General features: G+C 33.1%; 1 protein-coding gene across 1 annotated transcript in view; it reads left to right on the top strand.

Moving 5' to 3' along the window:
• Positions 1-27,654, top strand: part of ATR (ATR serine/threonine kinase) — a 136,272-nt gene that overhangs the window by 41,009 nt on the left and 67,609 nt on the right. Inside the window, 6 exon segments of the mRNA XM_015593746.2 lie at positions 1,085-1,270; positions 4,886-4,978; positions 6,469-6,599; positions 7,891-8,034; positions 13,295-13,388; positions 13,643-13,768. Coding sequence (XP_015449232.1) covers positions 1,085-1,270; positions 4,886-4,978; positions 6,469-6,599; positions 7,891-8,034; positions 13,295-13,388; positions 13,643-13,768 — 774 coding nt within the window.

Here is a 27,654-nt window from a genome sequence, read left to right as displayed (position 1 = left end):
GGGCCTAGAGGAGCTTATTAAATAGAATTATTATTTTGTATTTTCTTTGATCGTGTCACCATAATGGCATATGATAATCACCCATTCATGGATCAGGTTCTCAGCTAATTTCATTTTAGAATTTTTTAATTGATTGGAATTGTAAGTTGACTAATAATACGCATGCAGTTATATCCGTAGAAAGAGGCAATTTCCTTCAGTTATTTGATTTGGTTAATTAGTGCTCTGATTATAATTTGACCCAGTTTCTTGCTAGTTGTTTACTTTAAAATTATAGCTTGTGCTTCTTCTTTGGTGTTACACTAGCAACGATATCTTTGAGGAATATGAGACTACATGGGAAGAGGAGAACCTGTCAGATATGCACATGTGATTCTACTATTTTCTCTGATGTTAATTTATTTCATGTGTTTTATGATATGGTAGCAATAGCTCTCTTTCTGTATGAGAGTTATTGAATATTGAGTATATTTATTCATTTTGAGAAAATCTGTATTATAGAAGTGGAATGATAATTTATAGAATGCTTACTACATGTCAGAAATTTTGCTAAACAATTAATATGGATCATCTCAATCACAGTTACCCAATGAGATAAAGATACTATTATTTTTCCATTTTATAGTTGAGAAAACTAAGGCAGTGGGGTAATATTAGATAAGTTGTTCAAGTCACGGCACAACTAATAAGTGACAAAGCTGGAATTTAAATTTTAGCAATCTGACTAAAAAGATTGTGCTCCAAAGTCATTGTACTATATTTCTTCTCAGGGTTTATGTATATATGAATAATGAGTTGATGTATTTTAAGACCTTATAGAAAACTAAGACTTTTTAAAAAATTTTTATTTCAACATAAGATCTGATCATTTCTCTTTATTACCTATAGCCCATGGGAGACCTACCAGGAGAGATCAAGATTAGAATCATTTTCCAGTGCCTTTTAAAAATATTATTAGTAAATCTCGTCACCTGATCTAGAGCTCCAGATTTACTAATAATGTGTTAAAATCAATATATTTATTTCCAGGATGTTAGTATGAATAAAAAAACTTTAATTTTTAAAAAATATGTCTTTGGATTAGAATGAAACAGAAATTGAACTGGGGAGCCTGTTGAGACAAGATTTCCAAGGATTGCATAATGAGTTATTGCTACGTATTGGAGAACACTATCAACAGGTTTTCAATGGTTTGTCAATACTTGCCTCATTTGCATCTAGTGATGATCCATATCAGGGCCCAAGAGATATCATATCACCTGAACTAATGGTAAGGAATATGTTTTATGTGGATTTTTTCCCTCTCGTTATGAAATTGGAGAAACAAGTGTTTGTACATTTTTTTAAATGCTAGAGATTAGTTTAAATTTTAAATTGGGATTTTTTATTTTGAAAACATTGATGATTTAAATTGCAATGTCATAGCAGGGCATTAATAACATAAATTAATGTTGAAAAATATGTTTTTAAATGATTTTAGATTTTACTTTTTCGCTGAGTAAAAGCGCTTATTTTTCTTCACTACTTTTGAACAATAGATTGGAATACATTTGTAGCTCCCCTGCAGCTACCCCTTCTCTAGCACAATATACTAACCTTATCAGTTCTAACTATATTTAAATCCATTGTTGGATTTCAGAGAAACTAGAAGATATACTGCCCCTTTTTATCTTTTCCTATCTTAAATTTGTAATTGAAATCACTTTACTGTTTTATTTTGTCATCTGAAAAAAATATGTAATTCCTCAGGCTTATTACTATTTTTTCCTCTTGACTGTTCTCATTCCTTCAAGAGATTTAAAGGACTATCAGCAAAATACCTTGAGAGATTTCTATGTCTGCTTTCTCATTTCCCATTCATTCTTTAGCTCATTCTATCCCAACTCTGTTCTCACTATTCTACTGAAATTCTTGTCAAAGTCAAAATTAGTCTTCCTGCTGTCAAATCACTTCTCTTTTTCTATCTTATTCAACCTTTCAGTAGCATTCAATACAACTGGCCTATGTAGCATCTGTGACACCACATTTTCTCGATTTCCCTTTTGCTTCACTGTCCACTCATTTTTAGTCTGTATTGGCTCTTTCTTTCTACTTTATCCCCTAAATGTTAGATTGATTCAGGACTTATGTAATTGGGTCTTTTTCTGTTGACATTCTCTCTCTAATTGAGAAAGAATCTGGTCTTATTTTGTCCTTTGCTTTAACATGACATATTTTGATGATTTTATAGTTGAAATTCCAGTCCAAACTTCTCCTGTGCTTTGGACTTATGGATTCATGCAAGTTAGGTTCTAGCAAGAAACAAATGGCACACACAAAAATTTTTAACCAAAAATTTAATAAAGGGGCCATTTTCATTGTTATGGGCAAGGTTAAGAGAACGGGCAGGGAATGTTAAGGACCTCTAGGAATAGGAAAAGCAGAAAACATATGCTCCCCTTAGAGGGATGTAGCCACTGCCAAAACCACCTCAAAGCCCAGAGGGAGCAGGAAATTTAAATACCATGCTCTTTCATACTGCCCTGTGTTCCTCCATTGGTGCTTCCTGTTGACTGAATTTAATGGGAAGCCAGAGGGTAAGGGATCTTGAGTGATGAAATCTCATAAGCCTCCAGGCACAGAGTAGGGCAGAAAAGGGCAGAAAATGGATCTGAAGGTAAAAGAGGATGGCAAATAGAGACTATCCACCTTTTTCTATTTGCCTGTTTTACAAGCATCTTAAACAAGTCCATACATAACATCTTCATTAGAAATTTTTATTTTACCTCCCTGACCTGTTTATCTCCTAGTATTTCCTCAGGAAATGGTACCATTATCTACCTAGTTGTTCAAATCAAAACTTGGGAGGAATTCATGAGCCCTCCATTCTTTATAACTAAGTATCAGTAAGTCCTATCAAATCTATCTCCAAAATTTATTTTCCATCTCTGCTGCCACTACTCTTATACAAGTGACCATCTTTCTCTAGGACATCTGCAGAAACCTCCTAAATGTTTCTTCCTTTACTCTTCCCTCCCTGTATCTTTACTCAGTTATTTACACAGCATTCAAAGTGCTTTTCTCACAACTTATACTCATATCATTTCCCTACTGGAATTTATTCTATACACTTTTCATTGCTCTTAAAATCTGTAAGGTTATATGTGATCTGCATATCTTTCTACCCTCATGTTGTACAACTCTTTTCTTCCTTTCTCCTTATGTTTTAGCATTGTTTTATTTGTTTCTTAAACATGTCAAGCTTTATCCTGCTTCAGAGACTTTACACTAGATAGTCTAATGGAATAATAATACTTCAAATAATCTCCTGGATTTTTCTCATTCTTTAGATCTCAGAGGTTCCTGATCACCCTCTCTAAACTTCCTCATCTCAGTTCTTTTCTATCATGTGATCATGTTTATTTCCTTATAGCACTTATCACAAACTTATTTACTTATTTAACATCCTCCACTCATATTAGTCTCCCATGTAAACTAGTAGGGGGAAAATGGCTGCTTATCTTGTATACCTGTACCTGGCACAGTATTCCAGGCATAGATAATAAGTATTTGGTGAGTGGCAGATTAATGAACTATTTGTCTAAATGCAAGAGCTTTAATATTAGAATGTTGATGTAGAATAAGTGAGTGTCATCTATATCTGCTTTTCATTTAAGAAGCACGGGATGGAATCATGCAATTAGTTCGTTATAGATTATTAAGCCTAATATTGAGTCTTAATCCAAATCAGAAGTTCGCATATTAAATGTAATTTTAGGCTTGAAAAACACATGATTCAGTATGCTTGACAAGAGAAAAGTTTATCCCAACATCTAATCTGGAGAGACATATTAGACACCTAACTTCTTCTCTGCTATGTGCTAGTACACACCCTTCTACCTCATTCCTCCCCCGGCAGTGTATATAACCTGTAGATAATAAAATCAGGTACCTTAACATCAAGCAATGCAAATTTCTTCCAGAGTTGGAAAATACTTTAATTGCTACTCCTCTCCAGTGCTTTGTCTTTTACTTTTTCCTGACTGTATATAAAGATTTTGAAAGAGAGGAATATATTATTCTTTGTGGATTACTCGTATTCCCAGTTTGTATATTAAACAACTTAAATTTATTTTAACACTTAACTATATTCTAAGTGCTTGATGCGTGTTATTGTATTTAACCTTTACAACAACTCTATGTAACGAGTGCTTTCATTGTTCCCATTTTATAGACTCAGAGAAGTTAAGTAATTATTCAAAATTACACACTAGGAAGTGTCAAAATTGGGTTCCAAACCCAGGTCTGGCTGACTTAAAGCTCATATCCTCTCCTCTAGGACCCTCTTTCAAGAAATAATTAACACAAAGTTCCATGGTCAGTAATACCTAGTCTGTAACTGTTGATGTCCATAGCCTTTCATTCCTTAACCTCTATACCTCAGGGGATATTGACCCCTATGTCAGACCATTGTTCTGGCAGGATACCTTTTCTTTAATCAAGAACTTTTTTCCCCCACAGCTTAGCTCTACATGCTCTAGAATGACAGTCACTTGCCTTTTTGTATTCTTCTTCTCCTTAAGAGAATAAATATCCTTTCCACTCCGGATCCTGACATGAGTCAGAGCCTGAGGATCCCATCTAGCTCATTCCATAATTCAATAGCTCATGATTTTCTTATTATACAGTACTATTTAATCATATTTTGTCATAGTCAAATTTACTAGTTTTTTAAAATACTAAATGTGAAAATATATGTATTTGGAGAAACTTAATTCACCAAGCGTTTATTTCTGTTATTCTAATAGAGTTATGTAGAATAGAAATGATGTTAGTTAAATACTTAAATTGTTGGTTTATGAAATTTGATCTGTATAAAATTGACATAATAACTTTTATTTTTTAGGCTGATTATTTACAACCCAAGTTGTTGGGCATTTTGGCCTTTTTTAACATGCAGTTACTTAGCTCCAGTGTTGGCATTGAAGATAAGAAAATGGTAAGTAGTGATAGTTGAGTTTCAAAGTGCTGGAATAGAATTCATGTAGAATATGCAGGAGATGTGATTTCTGCTTCTATCTACAAACATTCTGTATTACTGAATAACTTGTATAAGCTTTTGGGGAGTCTAAATAGAAGAATTATATCATTTCTAGTTCTTTTTAAAATAAAGGACAGAAAACCCAACCCAAACTGGCTTAAAGGAATTTGTTGGCTCTGCAACTAAAAATACAGGGATAATACAAGAATAATATGACTTGATTTTGGATATAGTGTTCTTAGAATCAATTTCTAAGCTCAGATTGCCCTGTATTAGCTCTATGCTTAAGTACCAGGTGATGACCCTAACAGTTTCAGGTTCACATTATCACAACATGTAGCTCAGTGGGAGAAAAAGAGACCAGCAGTCCCTGATAGGTCAAACAAAAGTTGCATAGTTGAATTTATTGGTCCACATTGGTCTAATGTGGGTCATGGCCCATGGTGTTTTTGAATACCAAAAATGCTAGGTTACATATAGTAAGTAAAGTAATTTCAGTTATTTGTCAGTTTATGTTTAAATATACTTGGCACAATGAAGTTTCATTATGACTGCTATAGCAGTTGGTCACCACTGGAAATTTTTGTACATAGATTAGGATAGAATTTTAAATACTGACTTGCTTTCCACTTCCACAGTCAGTAAAATTATAGTAAAAATCCACAAATGGAATTTTATTTCATTTTATTTCAATCAGTACTACCCTTCTCTAATTAACTATAAAGAGCCAAGAAAGACATGATAATTTTAAATTCTACCAACTTCAACAAACCAGTACTTGTTCTTTTGGTATCTACTGGTAAATTTAATCCCCCAAACAACTTCTAGTCCATCTCATGGTATCTTTCTTATTGTTATTCCAAGTGAGAGAATGACCTCAGATCTGAGAAAACTAGAGTTTGTTTTAAACCACAAAGAGTTTACATGTTCTGGCATAAGGTTGAATAGAGAGTTTCTTTACCCTTTCATTAGAATTTGGAGCTGTTGCTACAAGTTTGATTCTGTGTTCCACGTATAATAAAATGTGTGTATTATTTTCTGGGTATGTCATCAGTTGTTTGTTTTACAAAATTCAGAATATCTTGAATTTATTACTATTTTGGTAAGATGCATGTACTACATAGCAGTACATGCATCTTATGAAGAAAATTAAACAATAGATATTATATTCTTAATAAATTTGAAAATCACTGGCCAGAACACCATCAGGACTGAAATAACAAATCACTTCTAAGGGGAAAAAAATACAAACCAGAACTTGTATTTTTCATACTGATAATTACTACAGTAAGAAGTTGAACAAAATGAACTGACCAACATTTATTTTACCTCCTGTTGTCAGAGAATAGATACTACTCAAGATTAGGGCGAGGTGCACTTTGTCTTTAGGGCTTATCTCCTCTCAGCTTGCTTGTAGGCTTTATTTTAAAGCCCTACTTACTTTTAAGGCCTTGAACAGTTTGATATCCTTGATGAAACTGATGGGACCCAAACATGTCAGTTCTGTGAGAGTGAAGATGATGACCACATTGAGAACTGGCCTTCGATTCAAGGATGATTTTCCTGAATTGTGTTGCAGGTAAAAATGCCTGAATTCATTAGATATTTTTGCATTTCGCAGGAGCATTAATTTGCATTATTATCTCTTCCAGGAAAGTTAGGTTCAAACCATAAATAATTAACATAGACCTATTTGTATTGTATTTACTTCCTAAAAGATATTTTACCTATGAAATCTTTGAATATTGTGGGATATACAATAATAGAGTGAACCCTTACATAGCCATTTCAAAACTCAGCAGTTACCAACATTGCTAATCTCATTTAGTCTGTTCATCTCCACCTTTTTTATTGTTAGTTGGAATGTTTTAAAGAAAACCAAGTGTCACCTTATCTGACATACAAATACCTCAGAGGTAACCATCATGAGTTATACTAATTAATAAGAATGCCTTAATATCATCTAAAACTCAGTCCATATTCAGATTTCCCCAATTTTCTCAAAGATGTTTTCCCCAAAGATGTTGGTTTGTTTGAAACAGAATCCAAATAAGGTACACATGTCACATATTTGGTCGTTTGGCCCCTTAAGTATTTCTTCTTATAAACAGATTTATCCCGTAAACCTCCATATTCTTTTAGGCCGTTGAGATTTAGGCATGTAGAATTTGGCTGAGTGCTAATTTAATTTAATTTAAATATTACTGCTAATAATAAGACTACTGAATACAGGTTAAGCTTGTTGGAGGGTCTTTTTTGATCTTTAGACTAACTTTTGGAGATGTACAGCCAGAATACCATGTTTAAAAGTTATGTGCAGTAATTGTTTTCTGTGTGCATGTACCATTAACTTGATATTGTTATGTTCAGTTCTTTCAATTTGTTTAAAATTTTTAGACAAATTGAAAGAACTTAAAATTTTTGCTCTTCCCCTCTATTTTATTTAATTTTAAAATCATATAAAACATTTACATTGTCTCAAATTCAAAATTTTTTAAGTTATACTTAGAGAATTAACTTCTATTCTTGAAGTGTGTAGGAATCTATTTTTATTAACTTTTGTATAACTCCTCTCTAAGAGTATAAAACACACACACACTCACATTTTTATTTATCTTCTCCCTGCCCCCAAAAGTAGCATATTAAGCTATTCTTAAACATATTAGCTATTGTTTTCACCTTGCTTTTTTGACTTAATATATTACATTAATTATTTGAGTATACAGAACTGATCTTTATTACATTTTTACAGCTACCTTATAATTTTATCATTGTATGTGTCATTGTTTGTTTAGCTAATAATTTATAGAGGAATCTTTACAAATAATAAAAATAATGTGACATAACTTTTATTTGTTTTTTTCATATAGAGCTTGGGATTGCTTTGTTCGTTGCCTGGATCATGCTTGTCTAGGCTCCCTTCTCAGTCATGTAATAGTAGCTTTATTACCTCTCATACACATCCAGCCTAAAGAAACTGCGGCCATGTTTCACTACCTCATAATTGAAAACAGGTATTGTGACTGAAATTGATAATAAAAATAGTGACTTTTTATTACTGTATTTTTATGTCTCAAGGTATTAAGAAGGATTACTGTTGGTAATGTGGAACTGTTCGTGTTCTTTTTAATTTAGTGTCCATCAGTAAACAAAAATAATTGACTTGCTTAAATCAATACAAATGAAGCTATTTCATTGTGACATGGCTTCCATTATAATTATATTTTAAATTCATGAATTAATAATGTAGTAACTCAAAAATAATTTTCACCACTTTTTTTTACTTTTATTAAGTTTATTGGGGTAACATTGGTTAATGCAATTGTATAATTTTCAGGTGTACATTATAATTTGACATCTGTATAGTCTATTGTGTATTTACCACCCAAAGTCTGGTTTGCTTCAGCTAACTACCATATATTTGATCCTCTTTACCCACTTCACACTCCTCCTACCCCACTATATTTGACCCCCTTTATACCGTCTACCTCCCCCTTCATCCTCCACCTCCTACCCTCTGGTAACCACTAGTCTATAGTCCATGTCCATAAGTCTCTGTTTATTTGTCCAGTTCATTTGTTGCTTTTAGGTTTATATCAGTCATATAACTGATATCATGTGATTTTCAAATTTTTCAATCTGGCTTATTTCACTTAGCATGATTATCTCGAGGTCCATCCATGTTGTTGCAAATGGCAGTATTTCATCTCTTTTTATGGCTGAGTAATATTCCATTGTATATATGTAACACAGCTTCTTTAGCCAATCATCTATCGTAGGACACTTTGGTTGCTTCCATGTCCTGCCACTGTGAATAATGCTGCTGTGAACATCGGTGTGAAAATATGTTTTTGGATATGGGTTTTCAAGTCTTTGGAGTAAATATCCAGTAGAAGGATTGCTGGATCATATGGTAGATCTGTTTTCCAGAGCTATACCAATTTACAGTCCCACCAGCAGTGTATGAGGGTTCCTTTTTCTCTGTATCCTCTCCAACATTTGTTATTACTTGTCCTATTGATTATAGCTATTCTAACTGGTATGAGATGGTATCTCATTGTGGTTTTGATTTGCATTTCCCTAATAGCTAGCGATGTTGAGCATCTTTTCATATGTTTGTTGGCCATTTGTATGTCCTCTAGGGAGAAGTGTCTGTTCAGGTCCTCTGCCCATTATTTGATAGGATCATTTGTTTTTTATATTGTTATTGGGTTGTATGAGTTCTTTGTATATTTTGGATTTAGGCCTTTATCAGAGGCATTGCTTGCAAATATATTTTCCCATTCAGATGGGTGTCTCTTTACCTTGTTGATGTTTCTTTTACTGAGCAGAAGCTTTTTAGTTTGATATAGTCCCATTCATTTATTTTAGCTTTTACTTCCCTTGCTTTTGAGGTCAAATTCATAAAATCCTTTTGAAGTCTAAGGTCCTTGAGTTTCGTTCCTATGTATTTTCTATGCATTTTATTGTCTCGGGTCTTATATTCAAGTCCTTAATTCAGTTTGAGTTAATTTTGGTGTGTGGTGATAGACAACAGTCTAGTTTCATTCTTTTACAGGTGGCTTTCCAATTTTCCTAGCACCATTTATTGAAGAGGCATTCCTTTCTCCAGTGTATGTTTCTGGCTTTTTTGTTGAAAATTATTTGCCCATATAAATATGGGTTTACTGTTGGACTCTCGATTCTGTTCCACTGGTCTAAGTGTCTATATTTCTGCCAATACCTTGCCATTTTGATTACTGTCACTTTGTAATATAATTTGAAGTTGGGCAGAGTGAATCCTCCAGCTGTGTTCTTTTTTCTCAGGATGGCTTTGGTAATTCGGGTCTTTTGTGTTTCCATACAAATCTGATGATTTTGTGTTCTATTTCTTTAAAAAGTGCTGATGGGATTTTGATGGGGATTGCATTAAATCTGTATAATGCTTTAGATAATAAGGTCATTTGAACTATGTTGATTCTTCCAGTCCAAGAATGAGGAATATCTTTTCCATTTCTTTGTGTCTTCTTTGATTTCTTTTAATAGGATCTTGTAGTTTTCATTATATAGGTCTTTCACATGTTTTGTTAAATTTATTCCTAGGTATTTTATTCTTTTTGTTGCAATTGGAAAAGGAATTATTTTTTTCCACTTTTTTTCCCTGACACTTCCTTATTAGAATATAAGAAAGGTGTGGATTTTTGAATGTTGATTTTAAATCCAGAGACTTTACTATATTTGCTTATTGTTGAAATAGTGTTCTTGTGAAGTCTTTAGGGTTTTCTATATAGAGAATCATGTTATCCACAAATAGTGAAAGTTTGACTTCTTCATTTCCTATTTGGATGTCTTTTATATCTCTCTTGCCTGATTGCCCTTGCTAGGACCTCCAATGTTATATTGAATAACAGTGGCGATATTGGACAGCTTTGCCTTGTTCCTGATCTTAGAGGGAAAGTATTTAGTTTTTTACCATTAAGTATAATGTTGGATGATGGTTTGTCATAAATGAGCTTTATTACGTTAAGGTACTTTCCTTCTATACCAATTTTATTAAGTGTTTTGATCATAAATGGATGCTGTATCTTGTCGAAGGCTTTTTCTGCATCTGTTGATATAATCATATGATTCTTATTTTTTAATTTGTTTACATGGTGCATCACATTAATCGATTTGCATGTGTCGAACCATCCCTGTGCCCCTGGGATGAAGCCCACTTGATCGTGGTGTATAATCTTTTTAATATGTTGCTGTATTCGGTTCGCTAGTGTCTTATTTAGGATTTTTGCACCTGTGTTCATGAGAGATATTAGTCTTTAGTTTTCTTTTTTTGTATTATCTTTACCAGGTTTTGGTATCAGAGTAATATTGGCTTCAGAGAATGAGTTTGGAAGTATTGCCTCCTCTTCGATTTTCTGAAAGATTTTGAGGAGAGTAGGTATTAAATCTTCTTGAATGTTTGGTAGAATTCACTGAGGAAGCCACCTGGTCCTGGACTTTTATTTTTGGTGGGTTTTTGATGATTGTTTCAATTTCCATACTACTGATCAGTCTATTTAAATTTTCCAGATCTTGATTCAGTTTAGGAAGGTTGTATTTTTCTAAGTACTGGTCCATTTTTTCTAGGTTACTATATTTTGTGTTATATACTTTTTCTTAGTATTCTTGCATGATCCTTTGTATTTCTGTGATGTCAGTTGCAGTTGTTTCTCTGCTATCCTGCTCAGCTTTTCTGCTTTATGCCCTGATGACAGCCTTGCGCCGGCTATGTAGAAAAGTCCTGGCACTTCCAGGCAGGGTGATCAGGGAAGTCGCTGCTCCTCCACCCTTTCCCCTCCACCTATAAGGAGCTCCTGCAGCTGCGGGAGGCAGTTTCTTTATTTCTTCCAGTCCACCACCTGGCACCCAGAGTTCCGATCTGTGGTAGCTCTTATGCGCTGATCCCAAGCTCAGACGTGCTGGTGTGCAGTTTGGGTTTTTTTTGTTGAGTTTTAGATGTTCAGCTTATTGTTGTTTCAAGGGGAGAAATCTTGGGATGTCTCTCACTCCTCCATGTTTCCTTTCAATTCATCAGTTTTGAAAGAAAGAGGTTGAGGCTAAATGTACCTTTCTTCTCACAGTTAAAAGCAGATAGTTGAATAGCATGAGAATAATTAGGAGAGATATTCACCTGCTTTCTATAGCTTACCTTAGTTGAAACATTTATCCATTAGATTAACCTTCAAACCAGTCTCCCTTCCTTTAAGCTTTTATTACATTTCTTCTTATTGTTCATATTTAAATGTGTTTATCTGTATCATTCCATCATACAGAGACATTCTGTGGTTGTCAATTTCCTAACTGAGAAATTCCAAATTGCTTATCTTGGCATTCAGGGCTTTCCAAAATTTGGCCAGCTTTTATTTCTTAAAATTCTTTCCCAAGATTTTCCAAAATAGACACCAGCCTGTAACCAATCCAGATTGCTATTGCAAGAACATAGGTTATTCCTTTCCATTTCTATTTTTCACTCAGGAATGTCTTGCTGTACATTTAAAAATCTTAGTTTTGCATTTACTGTTTATATCACAGTTCATTTATTTCTGAAGTTAGGATTTAAGTACTACTTATTTATTTACTTACTCATATGCTATTGCTATTCCCATTAATTATTTACAGTGCCCAGGCAAGGAGAAAGTACAGAAGAAAAGGCTAATGTTTTTTTTTTGCTTTTTGTTTTTTTTCAATTAAAAGTTTATTTTTGGTGATTTGTACCTGATAGAAAGAACAGTGTAATCACTGATCTTGGTCACTTCTAAGTACTTTTTTAGACTGTCATACACATAGGATATTTTCGCTGTTCATTATATGAGTCATTTTTCTACCTTTTTCACATCATTAAAAAATTCTCTTTCACTCAGTGCTAGATAGAAGACCTTAAGCTCCCAGAGTGAAGGATTTCAGCTTTCTTCATTGTTACATTCTCAGTTTAGCACAAAATAGCACATAGTGGTTTCTTAGTGCATGTTTGTTACATGAGTTAATGAAGACTAGAATTTAGATATACTTTATTTGGACCCAAAAAGATTAGAATGTTATATTTTAAGCAAATTAAAAATTTCTACATCGCTAGGAATTATTTGAATATTTTTCTCTAAAGTTTTTTATGAGAATTTGTGTTTTGGGGTTAGATTGGCTATCAATTGCTGTCTTACAAAAACATTCCAAAACATAGTTTTAAAACAATAAGCATTTTATTAATAATTTTGCAATCTGGGCTGGGTTTAGCTAGTTGATTTTTTGGCTGGTGTTGGTAACGTTCTTTGGTGTTTTTCCATAGTCTCAGAGCCTCTCTTTCAATGTAGCCTATGCACGTCACCTGTTCCTGTTGGTGGCCAGACTTCTTACGTTGTGACTCAGGATTCTCATGAGCACAAACCCAGAAACTGCCACTTTTTAACATTTAGGCCCCAAAGTGGCAAAGCATCTCTTCTGCCATATTTTGTTTGTTAAAGCAGGTCACACACCTAGCCTAAATTGAAGAGTAAGTGATATACATAGGTATGTATATCAAAAAGAATATTCACAGCCACCAATGTAACAGACTGCCACAGGGTGATTTTCTTAGGTTCAATTGTTTGCCACTGTTAATTAGCTGAGCATCCTAGACATGGTTAGGAAGAATACTTTGCGTGCCAGTAATCAACTAGCATTTTTAAATGTGAATTAGTTAGCCTTAGTTTCAACCTCTGCTTCCTATATTTTTAGCGTTCCTACTCTTTACAAATAATTCTCTTTCTTTTAACTAACTATTAGGTATGCTGTACAAGATTTTCTTCATGAAATATATTTTTTGCCTGATCATCCAGAATTAAAGAAGATAAAAGCAGTTCTACAGGAATACAGAAAGGTATTTAATTTTTATTTATGATTTAGGAGATCACTGATATAAAATCATTTAAAGATCGTAGAATGAATTTCCGTTTCCTGAGAATTACTAAAAATGACATGCTATACAAAGAGATGGAAATTATTTTTTATAACAGCTTTTAATAGGGGTATATTTTAACTACTTTAATGATAACCAGAGGAACTCCAGACCTTCCAAAACGTTTCCTGAAATGATTAATTGACAAAGTATATCTCTCTGTGCTCTTTGTATAGGAAACCTCTGAGAGTACCGATCTTCAGACAACTCTTCAGCTATCCATGAAAGCAATTCAGCATGAAAATGTAGATGTTCGTATTCATGCTCTTACAAGCTTGAAGGAAACCTTGTATAAAAATCAGGTATACTAAGATATAATTAAAAAGCTATAGGAAAGAAGACTTGGAAGTTTAAAGAAAAAATGACAGAAGATGACAGATTGGCACATTTGCTTGAGTTTCACTAAGTTCAATGAAAGAAGTGATTTTTATTTTACCTAGATTATCAGATTATCAGATCTGATTTAGATTCAGTAATCATCACATGCCCTTTGAGGCTGAATATCAGTGATATGCAGTTTTTTGTTGTTGTCTTTGAAGGATTATATTTTAGGTTCCTGTATCTTCCTGAGGAAAGATGTGTCTATGCAGCAGCAGTTTATTTGAGTCTTCTCATAAAATTTCCTGTGGATATCTGTCATATAAAATTTGAGTAATTTTGCTATTTTACATTTTGACTGAATTAACTTTATTGGTTTTGATGAAACTAAAATTTTAAGTTTACTTTTCCTTAGGGCCAGTGAACTTTATTTTTTTTCCTTGTCATTTCAATGTAGATTATCCCTAACCTTTATGATGGTGAGAACTGGTATTTAAAATACCAGATCACTATAAATCTTTAAAGTGGAAAAAATTTAACTGAGGTACTTACTTTTGCATATCAAGAACCCATATGTTAAGATGTGAGAATCCAAGACACTTATGAGGTAGTATTATGTTTATTTTCATGATAGAAGGAAGCATTTACTTAGGACAAAAGATATAATGATGATAACAAATATATGGTTCTGGGTCATTGAGTGCGTATAACCAATGTTGGGAGCAGCCAGTGTGGAGAAGATAGTCCTACCACATGTGAAGAGCCTTTAATTTCCTGAAGTACAGGATAAGATTTATAGTATCTTAACTGTGGATCTCCATTACCAATGTTATAGCCTCATTCTCTGCCCTGCATTACACTGAAACTACGCTGTGCTTACCCCTTGCTCCAAACCTTTACCTGGGTCCCATAACTTAAAGGGCTTTTAGCTTTTTAGTTTAAGGATGTATGAATAGTAAAGGATCTCTCCTGGCATAGAGGTTTTCGAGTTTAGGTTATTTCTAAGCAGCTGACATGGTCATGGTCTAACATAACGAAACTTCATATTGATCATCACTTCCTAGATGTAAATGACTAAATCTCAGAACTCAAGGAAATTTCTTATCCTCTTAAGAGGGAAGAGCCATAGCTGCCACACTTTTGCCACCTATGTTATAAAAGATAAATCACATCTGAGAATTACCCGGGAAGCCTTCATTTAATGTAAAGCACCAATGCTAATAGATTAACCAGGCAGAGTAAGAAGGTAAATGTAGTTATAGAAGTCTTAAAGGTCAGATTAAATGATCTCAATAAGATATAATGGCCATAGACTGTTATAAGATATATTTTCAGAGTGAGGGTTAATTTAATTTAGCATCAATTTATAAATGGATAAATTTACTTTAAGTTGGTAAGAAGAAAACTAAAGATAAGGAGAGCTTGGAGGAGTCAGGGGAGATAAGAAAAGAAGGGAAAGAATCCAGAGACACATGTTTTCCCGCCTATACCTCTGCAGGTACTGGGGCAAAACACCTAGGAAAAAAGAGAGATGGAAATGGGTTCTTTTCCAACTATGACAAGAAAGTAACATCAAAGTTGAAGACAGTTCAGTTAAGTTCTAGAACAGCGCTATCTGAAAGAATTTTCTGTTTGGGTGGAAAGAATTTTCTGTTTGGGTGGAAATGTCTACATCTACACTGTCCAGTAGCCACCAGCCACATATGGCTATCTTGAGTACTTGAAATGTATGATTGAGGACCCGAATTTTTAATTTTATTTAATTTGCTTAACTTAAATAGACACATGTGGATAGTAGCTGTTGTATTGTGTCCAACCCACAGCAATGCCAGAACATGAAACTGACGTGAGATATTAAAGATAGAAGAGCCTTTGTAGAGGATGCTGTGAGAGTCTATGAGAAAACAAGTACAAAGACATTCTTTTAAAGGTTCAGATCTTAGCCACAGGCAGAAGAAAAGAGACTTTAGGAGTGTGTTGAAAGGAGGTGTTTATTTAAAAATAGACTTAGTGTTGTTGTAGAACTGGCTAAACAAATACTTGGGTATAATGTAGCAACAAAGCAAATTCTAAAAGATGGTATGACAATTATGATGGCTGCTGTAGCCTTAGATACTTACCTATTTTGATGGAATGGCTGCAAATATCTTATACTGATGTGTAGACCCTGGAGGATTAAAGAAATGGCAACTTCTGCTCCTTCCTTTTAAGTAGAAATGTACATTTCTGAAGAAATAAAAGATAGCTAAGCTCCGTGGACAGCAGAAAATTTTGACTTCTATGTCAAAAAAAAAAAAATAAAAATCAAGCTGTAGATCAAACTAAGGGAACCTATAATCTGTTTCTGAAAATTAATACTACTCAGGTTGAAGTGAATCTCTATGATGAACTCCAGAAGGATTTATTTGTAATGAGGCCAAAGTAAACTTTGATGACAATGCAGAATTCTAATAAAAAGATATATTTGCTAATGAGTACAAATCCGAGAATGAGCCCATTGTAAATAAAGCTGCTAGAGATCTCCACATTTTCCTAGATGATGGTGGATGCCTAAATCTGAGTCTGTACATGTCCTCCAAAACATCGTAAAGAGCAACAAGGAGAGAAATAAAACCACATACAACTCATACTTTCAACATAGCTACGAGACTGAGAATACTATGAACTTTAAATTACAGGTAACCAGCAGAGCTGTCTCTGAAAGTTCATGTTACAAGCTTGTGTTAAGATCATTTAGATTCCGAGGAGACTGAAAAAGAAGAAAGTAGAGTGGAGGAACTAAGGATGATGAAGCAAAGATAAATTCACCAACAGAAAGAGATGGTCTCATTCTAAATGCATCAATACTGAAAATAGGTCCAGGACATGGTACATCAGAGCACTGGCTATAGGGAACATATTTGAAAGTAAGCAGATCCTAAGATTGCAGTCTCTGAAAGTCATTATATCTGGGGAGAAGTAAAAGAATGGGGAGGGGAAACTCTTTGGAGACTTACTTGTAAACAGAAAAAAAGTAAGAGGGAGAATTTCAAGGGTCCTGCAGAAATAAAAAGAAATGTCTAAAATCAAAGATGTACCAAATCTTTTCCTTGGTACCTCTTCCCCAAAAATGATACTTAGGGGGGGAAAAAAAACTGTACTTTGTTATGCTGACAGAAGAGGGTACTTATGAAATAGGAATCTTGCAAGTTACTACTAAATTCTTACTGTTACTGCATATAGTTATTATGGAGGCTCTACAATATAAGCAGAAAAAATGTATGTTCTAAACACATATAGTTTATTGGAGGACAAAAAAAATGAAAATCAAATCTTTTGTTGATGATAATTCCTCCTCCAAAACCAACCATAAAGCAAAAGAAAACTAGACTTAGCACTACAATCTGAATTAGATATTTCAAGCAACCATTTGTAAATATGGAAAAAATTAAATGAGAAAGTTAAAAAAGCAAGATAAATAGATTAAAAAACAAGGAGATATGAAACAAGAAGTGATTGAACTCAGGGAAAAATTGAAGACATGGAGATTAAATTATAAGAGCTATGGAGATTATATTTGAGTAAAATTTTAGTAAGGAGCATTGAAGAAAGAAAAATAATCGAGAACAAAAATGAGATAGAAGAGTGAAAAGGATCAAAGAAAAAGTGGTTGAAATGGAAGATTGGCAAAGATTTCACATACAAATAATTAGAATATCTGAAGAAAAAAATGATAGAACAAAATTAATATTTAAAACTATGATCCAAGAAAACTTTCTGGAAGAAAAGATACTTTAGGAGTGTGTACCTGTGAAAAGTGACCTGAGGGATAGTCAACTCTGAGACATACCTTAGTCTTAAAAAATAAATCTCCAGTATCTACAGGCAAAAATACTTTTTAAAAAATCACTTCAGAGGTCAAAGAAAGTACATTAGTATCAGAATTCTCAATGGCAGTATACATAGTAGGCCTACAGGAGAGCAGCATTTTCAAATATGTCAAGGGCATGAAGTATGATTAAGAATGAGTCAAGCTGTCCTTTGAGTATCACACATAAGAAACAGTTTTAAACATAGAAGAATTGAAGAAATACTCTCTTCCAAGTGAGTCCTTCTTAAGAGATAGACTAGAGAATGGCTTCATTCAATCAAGAGGTGACTAGGTAGATTTGGCAAAAGGACTGATGGTTGCTATTTACATATTTAACTGTAGATCTGAGACTAAAGCAGAATGGTATGTAAAATGGTATATATTCTAATAAATTAGAAACACAAGTTTTTAAATGGGGGAAGTAGAGACAGAATAAGCTATAAATAAAATAAGCTCAGTAGTTCTTGCATGGGCAATAATTGAGATTCAAAATATATCATTTAAAACTGGCAAACAAGTTATAGAATGTTAAGAAAAAAGGGACTGGAGACATTATAAAAGATACTAGTATAAAGGATACCTCTAGAACAAGAGAACAAACTTTCTTTTATGCCAAAAGAAATTTTTAAGTCAAATGAAACAGACTATAGGGGAAAAAACAGTAATTATAATATAAAACAGTATTATAATTTTAAAAATTTGACAGAATTGAGGCCAGACATATCGATCATATTAAGAAATGTGAAAGACCAAATAAAATTTACAGATTGACTTACCAAGAAACCACTTTATATACACATCTAAAAAAAGTGATGTAGAAAGGCTAAAAACAAAGGGACGAGCAAATTTATAACAAGTTGAAATAATAAGCAGGAGTTCTCATTCTGCCACTAGACAAAATAGAATTGAGACCAAAAGCATTAAATATGACCTAAGGGGCAGTTTATAATTCTAAAAGCTATAATTCATAGAGAGAGACAATAGAAGATACAGAATTCCAAAGAAGATACATATGAATGTATATGCTCCTAAATGAGCAAATCCATAGAGACAGAAGATAGATTAATGATTGCCTAGGGTTGGGAGGTTGGAGGAAAAGAGGGGGAAACTGCTAATGGGTACAGTTTCTCTTTGGGGTGATAAAAATATTTTGGGATTAAATAGAAGTAATGGTTGCACTTGTAAATAAAGTAAACCTTGCAAATATACTACGCACCATTGATTTGTATACTTTAAAGAAGTGAACTTATAGTATGTGAGTTATATTTCAGTAAAGCTATTTATTTAAGAAAAGACAACACAGGAAGAAATAAAAACTAAAAGCAGAAATTAATGATGTAGAAAACAGAAAAAGAACAAAATTAATAAATAAAAATTCTGGTTCTTTGAAGAAAACTACCAAACTAGATAAATCTCTAACCTAAAAAAGCAAAAAAGCAGAAAGTACAAATGTGCAAATAGGAAATGACAAAAAAAGAAACAAATATTTTTTACAATCACAACTGCTTTGTACCTTTTTCTGCAAATAAATTTGTAAACCTGGATATTTTCCCTGGAAAATATAGTTTATCAAAATTGACTCCTGTAGAAACATAAAGCTTAAAAGACTACTTTCTGTACAGAAATAGAGAATATTACAAAAGAACTACCAGTAGAGAAAAGCACCAGGCCCAATGGTTTCACAGAGGAGTTTTTACCAAATCTTCAAAAACTAGGTAGTTTCAATGCTGTTTAAATTGTTCTAAAGCATAGAAAATGAAGGAAAAGTTCCAATTACTTTTAAGGAGCAATATATAGCAGTATCCACTAAACACCATAAAGATAGCATAAAATAAAATTAAAGGTCATTATTAGTGACACATATCAAAGCATAAAGTTTAAATGAAATATTATCAAACAATTCAATTTCACATTAAGAAAATAATATACAAAGAACAATTGTAATCCCAAGATTGCAAGAATGGTTCATATTTGGCTATTAGTATAATTCATTATGTTAATAGCTCTAAGAAGAAGCATCATGCTATTATTCTGTAAGTGCTGGAACATCTTTTGACAAACTAACATTCATTTCAGATAACACTCAAGGAAGTAGGAATTGATGGACATTACTAATATATTATAAATGTATATATACACATACACATACTTAGTTGAGAAATGTGTGTTCCCACTAAAATCAAGCTTGCTCATTAACTCTAGTACAATTTAACATTCGGTTAGAAGTATCGGCCAATAAATTTAAACGAGAAAGCAATCAGAGACATAAGGATTGCAAAAGATGTAAAACTATCTGTTTGCAGATGATATACTAATATACTTGGAAAACTGTAGAGAATTATCAGTAAAACTAAGTCAGACAACAAACTTGTAAGGTAGGAGGATACAAAAATCAATAATCATATAAAAAGCAATAACCAGGTAGAAGACTTGTCGGAAAATCCAATTTACAATAGTAATGGAGAGAGAGCATATATTTGGAAGTATGTATAATAAAAAATGTATAAACCAATAAGAGGAAAACTTTGAAACACTCCTGAAAGGCACAAAAATGTAATAGATAAGTAGAAAGCAGCCTGTAATTTATTGGATGGGCCGACTCAATATTATAAAGATTTTAATTCTCTCTAGGTTAATTTATAAATTTAACTCCATCCTAAAGAAATGGCGAGTTGTTTTTTTAATTAGAAAAGTTCATACTAATGTTCATATGGAAAAATAAACATGAAAAATAGCTAGGAAAACTAAAAAAAATTAAAAAGCAACTATAAGACTTCAGTAGCCCTTCCAGACATTAATATACTCTGTAGCCTCCATAATTATAAGTGTGATTCTGGAGTATCAATAAACACAGACAAGTGGGAAAGAATTGGATGTGCAGAAATAGATCCAAGTGTATATAGGCATTTAGGATGTGATAAAAATAACATTTCAAGTAATTGGAGCACACATGGATTTGTTTTGACAACTTTTTAGGACAATAATAGAATTGGATCCATATGTTAAAAAGACCTTGTAAATGAATGCATTGAACATACACTCATTTTAAAAATCTTTTGGAATTCAACATTTTTTGGTGAAAAAACCTAGTTTATCTAACCTAGTTGTGAAGTAGGAGATAAGTGCTTAAATTACCTTCCTTTAATTGAATTGAATTACCTTTTTTTTAGTGTTTTATAATTTGTATTGCCTTAACTATGAACTGCATTATCTTTGCCAACAAAAAAGCTCTTTTCTTTATTGTTTTCTAATTTTAGCAAGTGAATAAATCTCTAATATTTTTATATTAGTTTTGCTACTCATTGATAACTAGTTCTTTTTTAGATGTTTATGTCTGAATTAACTTACATTATTTAAGTGATTGAATATTGAAGATTCTGGATGAGATAAAATGTTTTCATTTTTCTTTTGAAATATATTACTCTAATTTGTATCACAGGGTTTTTTTTTTTTTGGATAGTCAGAATTTATTTCTATTTTTAATTTAAGTATAGTTGGAATATAATCTTATATTGGTTTATTAGTTTGAGGTATACATTATATTGATTTGACATCTTTATACACTACTGTGATCACTCCACTAAGTCTAGTAATTATCTCTTTCCATGTTAACTTACCACAATGTTAATGACTATGCTCTGCTTACCCTTTTTTACCCTCCCTTTCAACCCTACGCCTACCTGGCAACCCTCAGAATGTTGTCTGTATCTATCAGTATGTTTCTCTTTTGCGTATTTGTTTATTTTGTTTTTTAAATTTCACATGTAAGTGAAATCATATGGCATTTGTCTTTCCCTGTCTGACTTATCCACTCAGCACAGTACCCTCTAGGTCCATCCACATTGTTGCAGATGGCAAGATCTCATTCTTTTTTTATGGCTGAGTAATATTCCCTCGTATATACATACGACCTCTTTATCAGGTCATCTATTGATGGACACCCATTTTGCCTTCATATCTTGGCTATTGTAAAAAATGCTGCAATAAACAAGAATTCACATATCCCTTTGAAGTAGTGTTTTGGGTTTCTTTGGCTAAATTCCCAGAAGTGGGATAACTGAGACTTTCTTTGTCTCTTGTTTTAAAGTCTGTTTTGTTTGGTGTAAGTATTGCTACCCCAGTTTTTATTTTGTTTGTTTTCATTTTCATGAAACACCTTTTTCCATCTCTTTCTTTTTAGTCTGTGTTTCTTTTGATCTGAAGTAAATCTCTTAGAGGCAGCATATGTAAAAGTTTTGTTTTCTAATCCATTCAGCTACCTATCTTTTGATTGGAGCATTTAATCCATTTATATTTAAACTAATTGTTAATAGATATGTAGTTATTGCCATTTTATTTTATATATTTCTGATATTTTTTTCTTCATCTACTTAAAAAAAGTCCCTCTAACATTCCCTGTAATACTGACTTGGTGGTGATGAACTCCTTTAGCTTTTCCTTACCTGGGAAAAGCTTTCTTTTCTCTTTTCTTCAGTTCTGAATGATAGCCTTGCTGGGTAGAGTAATCTTGGTTGTAGGTCCTTGCTTTTTCATCACTTTGAATATTTCATGCCAGTTCCTTCTAGCCTGTGAAGTTTCTGTTGAGAAATCAGCTAACAGTCTTATAGGTGCTCCCATGCAGGTAACTGACTGCTTTTCTCTTGCTTCTTCTAAGATTCTCTCTTTGTCTTTACCTTTGGTATTTCAGTTATGATATGTCTTAGTATGGGCCTCGTTGGGTTCCTCTTGTTTGTAACTCTGCACTTCCTGAGCTTGTATGTCTTTTCTTCACCAGGTTAGGGAAGTTTTCCATCATTATTGCTTGAAATAGGTTTTCAGTCCCTTGGTCTCTTTTCCTTCTGGTATCCCTATGATGCAAATATTGTTACGCTTGATGTCCTTAAACTATTCTTATTTTTTTGGATTCTTTTTCCTTTTTGCTGTTTTGTTTGGGTGTTTTCGGCTACCTTATCTTCTAAATCACTTATTCGATCCTCTACTTATCTCATCTGCTGTTGATTTCTCCTAAGGTATCCTTTTTTTTTTTACATTAAAAAAGTTTATGGTGACAATGATTAACAAAATCTAATAAGTTTCAAGTGTACAATTGAAAAGTCAAATATATATTGCATTTGTGTCTTCACGGCCTATAGTTAGATTTTTTTCTGTCACCACATATTTGACCCCTTTTATCCCATTTACCTCCCCTCTCCCCCCATGTTCTGGTAATCACTAGTCTACTGTTCATGTCCATAAGTCTCTGTTTGTTTGTTGCTTTTAGATTTATTTCCCACAATTAAGTGAGATCGGGTTTTCAACTTTTTCTATCCAGCTTATTTTGCTTAGCATGATTATCTCGGTGTCCATCCATGTTATCGCAGATGACAGTACTTCATCTCTCCTTGTGGCTGAGTAATATTCTATTGTGTATATGTGTATATGTATATATATCGCAGCTTCTTTGGCCAGTCATCTATCGTAGGACACTTCAGTTGCTTCCACGTCCTGGCACCACGAATAATGCCACTGTGAATATGGGTGTGCATATATATTTTCAAATAAATATTTTCAAATCTTTGGGATAAATACCCAGTAGAGGGATTATTGGGTGGATTATATGGTAGATCAATGCTTAGTTTTGAGAGAAAACTCCATGCTATTTTCCATAGTGGTTGTACCATTTGAATTTCCACCAGGAGTATATGAGGGTTCTTTTTCTCCACATCCTCTGCAACACTTGTTACAGGTGTGAGATGGTATCTCATTGTGGTTTTGATTTACATTTCCCTAGCAGCTAATGAAGTTAAGCATCCTTTCATATGGTTGTTGGCTATTTGTATGTCTTCTTGGGAGAAGTATCTGTTCAGGTCTTCGGCCTATTTTTTAACTGGATTGTTTGTTTTTTTCTTGTTATGGAGTTTTATGAGTTCTTTGTATATTTTGGATATTAAACCCTTATCGGAGGCATTGCTTGCAAATGTATTTTCCCATTCAGATGGTTGTCTCTTTACCTTGCTGTTGATTTCTTTTTCAGTGCAGCAGCTTTTTAGTTTCAGATAGTCCCATTCATTTATTTTTGCTTTTATTTCTCTTGCCTTTGAGGTCAAATTCATAAAATTCTCTTTAAGTCCGAGGTCATGAGTTTAGTTCCTATGTTTTCTTCTATGCATTTTATTGTTTCAGGTCTTATATTCAGGTCCTTAATCCATTTTGAGTTAATTTTGGTGTGTGGTGATAGGTAGCAGTCTAGTTTCATTCTTTTTCAGGTGGCTTTCCAGTTTTCCCAGAACCATTTATTGAAGAGGCTTTCTTTTTTCCATTGTATGTTTTTAGCTCCTTTGTCGAAAATTATTTGCCCATATAAACATGGGTTTATTTCTGGACTCTCGATTCTGTTCCACCGGTTATTGTATCTGTTTCTGCCAATACCATGCCATTTTGATTATTGTCACTTTGTAGTATAGTTTGAAGTCGGGCAGAGCAATGCCTTCAGCCGTGTTCTTTTTTCTCAAGATGGCTTTGGCAATTTGGAGTCTTTTGTGCTTCCATACAGATCTGATGATTTTTTGTTCTATTTCTTTAAAAAATGCCGATGGGATTTTGATGGGGATTGCATTAAATCTTTATAATGCTTTAGGTAATAAGGTCATTTTAACTATGTTGATTCTTCTAATCCAGGAACACAGAATATCTTTCTATTTCTTTGTATCTTCTACAATTTCTTTTACTAGGGTCCTAATAATTTTCATTATGTAGGTCCTTCACGTTTCATTAGATTTATCCCTAGGTGTGTTATTATTTTTGTTGCGATTGTAAAAGGAATTATTTTTTTCACTTTTTCTGACACTTCATATTAGAGTATAGGAACACTATGGATTTTGTAACATTGATTTTGTATCCAGAGACTTTACTGTAGTTGCTTATTGTTTCTAGTAGTGTTCTTGTGGAGTCTTTAGGGTTTTCTATATAGAGAATCATGTCATTGACAAATAGTGACAGTTTGACATCTTTGGTTCCTATTTGGATGTTTTTTTTATCTTTCTCTTGCCTGATTATACCTGCTAGGACCTCCAGTGTTATACTGAATAACAGTGGCAATAGTGGACAGCCTTATCTTGTTCTTAATCTTAGAGGAGAGAGTTTTAGTTTTTCACCATTAAGTATAATGTTAGCTGAGGGTTCGTCATATATGACCTTTATTATGTTGAGATGAGATACTTTTCTTCTAGACTTATTAAGTGTTTTGATCATAAACGGATGCTGTATCTTGTGAAAGGCTTTTTCTGCATCTATTGATACAATTATATGATTCTTACTCTTTTTTGTTTATGTGTTGTATCTTATTAATTGGTTTGCTTATGTTAAACCATCCCTTTGGCCCTGGGATGAAGCCCACTTCATCATGGTGTATAATCTTTTTAATATGTTGTTGTATTCAGTTCACTAGTATCTTATTTGGAATTTTTGCATCTGTGTTCATGAAAGATATTGGTCTGTAGTTTTCTTTTTTTATATTATCTTTACCAGGTTTTTGTATCAGAGTAATATTGGCCTCATAAAATGAGTTATGAAATATTGCCTCCTTTTCGATTTTTTGGAAGAGTTTGAGGAGAATAGGTTTTAAATCTTTGAATGTTTGGTAGAATTCACTGGTTAAGCTATCTGGTCCAGGAATTTTAATTTTTGGTAGGTTTTTGATAATTGTTTAAATTTTCATAATGCTGATTGATCTATTTAGATATTCTAGTTTTTGAATCAGTCTAGGAAGATTGTATATTTCTAAGATCCTGTCCATTTCTTCCAGGTTATTAAATCTAGTGTTATATACTTTTTCATAATATTCTTGTATGATTCTTTTTATTTCTGCAGTATCTATTGTAACATCTCCTCTTTCATCCCTGATTTTGTTTGTGTCCTTTCACTTTTTTCTTTAGTGAGTCTAGCCAGGGGTTTGTCGATATTATTAAACTTCCTAAAGAACTAACTGTTTGTTGCATTTATTTTTTTGATTTTTTTGTTCTGAATTTTATTTACTAATGCTCTTAATTTTTTTTATTTCCTCCCTTCTACTGATTTTAGGCTTCATTTTTTTCTTTTTCTAGTTTTTTAAGATGAAGAGTTAGGTTGTTTATTTGGGTTCATTCTTATTTTTTGAGATAGACCTATAAATGATTTGAACTTTCCTCTTATTACCACTTTTGCCATGTCCCCAAATTTTTGATATGTTCTACTATTATTGTCATTTGTTTCTATGTAACCCTTGATCTGTTTATTCTATGACCCAGTCATTCTTCAATAGCATGTTATTTAATCTCCATGTATTCGTGGTTCTTCCTACTTTTTTTTACAGTCTATCTCCAACTTCCAAGCGTTATGATCAGGGAATATGGTTGGTATGATTTCAACTCTCTTATATTTGTTGAGGCTATCTCTGTGTCTCAGTATGTGGCCATTCCTTGAGAATGTTCCATGTGCATAAAGAAGAATGTATAAGTAGATGTTTTGGGATGGAAGGCCCTGTAAATGTTAATTATGTGTAGTTGATCTAATGTGTCATTTAAGGATATTATTTCCTTACTGATTTTCCATTTGAATAATCTATCCATATCTGACAATGGGGTATTTACGTCCCCTACAATGATAGTGTTTTGGTCTGTTTCTCTCTTTAATTTTGTCAGTAATTGCTTTATATATTTTGAGGTTCCCTATTTGGGAAAATATATATTAATAAGTGTTATGTCTTCTTGGTGTATGAACACTTTACATTATGAAGTGTCCCTCAGTATCTTTCTTTACCTTTCTTATTTTGAAGTCTGTTTTGTCCAATATTTTAGTACCACTACTTCTGCCTTTCTCTGAATGCCATTTGCTTGAAACATCATTTTCCACCCCTTCACTTTGAGTGTATATTTGTCATTGGAACTGCAGTATGTCTCCTGGAGGCAGCATATGGTTGGTTGGGTTTTGTTTTTTGATGCACTCGAAAACTTTTTGCCTTTTTATTGCTGAGTTCAGTCCATTACATTTAGGGTGATTATTGATATATAAGTTTTTCCTTAGCCATTTTATGTTTTGCCTTACATTTAGGGTGATTATTGATATATAAGTTTTTCCTATAGCCATTTTATGTTTTGCCTTCTGGTAACTCGGTGTTTCCATTGCTTCCTTGTCCTTATGTTTGTTTGTTTGTTTGTTTGTTTTGTTGTGGTTTTGTGTGTGTGTGTTTTGGGATTGAGTTTTGTGGATTTTCCTTCTGATCCATCTTTTTAAATTTTTTTTATTTAGTTCTGGCTCTTTTGCGAATATGGATCTTTGAATCCTTTCCTTTTCTGTTATTGTTGTCTCAAATTGTCCCTATGTATGCTGTCTTCTTATTGTTTAAGCTTATAATACCCTGTTCTTGATAAGGATAACACTACTCTGCTTCTGTCTACCTGCTAAGTCACCTTACTCATAGTTATGTACTTTTTTGTTATTTTGTTTCAGTATTTCTTGTAATGTAGGACTTATAGTGGATAATTCCATCAACTTTTGTATGTCTGTAAAGGACTTTATTTCTCCTTAATATCTAAAGGAGAGCTTTGCTGGATACATTATTCTTGGCTGGTAATTTCTTTCATTTAATAGTTTGAATACTTGGTTCCACTCCTTTCTGGCTTGTAAGGTTTGTGCTGAGAAATCTAAAGATAGTCTGATGTGTTTTCCTATAGGTTACTGTCTTCTTTTTCCTGACTGCCTTGAGAATTCTTTCTTTGTCATAATTTTTGATAATTTTAGTATAATGTGTCCTAAAGAAGGCCATTTTGGGTTGAGATTATTGTGTGTTCTCTTTTTGAATTCAATGTTCCAGCTCATTCCTTAGATTTGGGAAATTCTCGACAACTATTTGTCTGAATATGCTCTCTGATACCTTCTCCTCTTCTATTCCTCTGCAATACCCATTATTCTTATGTCGCTTTTCTTGATGTCAGCTAATTCTTGTATTACTCTTTCATTCTTTTTCATTCTTCAGTCTCTCTTCTTCTGAATATTTCTAGATTT

The sequence above is a fragment of the Pteropus alecto genome, unplaced genomic scaffold, assembly GCF_000325575.1.
Source record: "Pteropus alecto unplaced genomic scaffold, ASM32557v1 scaffold75, whole genome shotgun sequence".
NCBI classification, from domain to species: Eukaryota; Metazoa; Chordata; class Mammalia; order Chiroptera; family Pteropodidae; genus Pteropus; species Pteropus alecto.
Note: the sequence above shows the minus strand (reverse complement) of the source record. Positions and strands in the feature narration are given on the sequence as shown.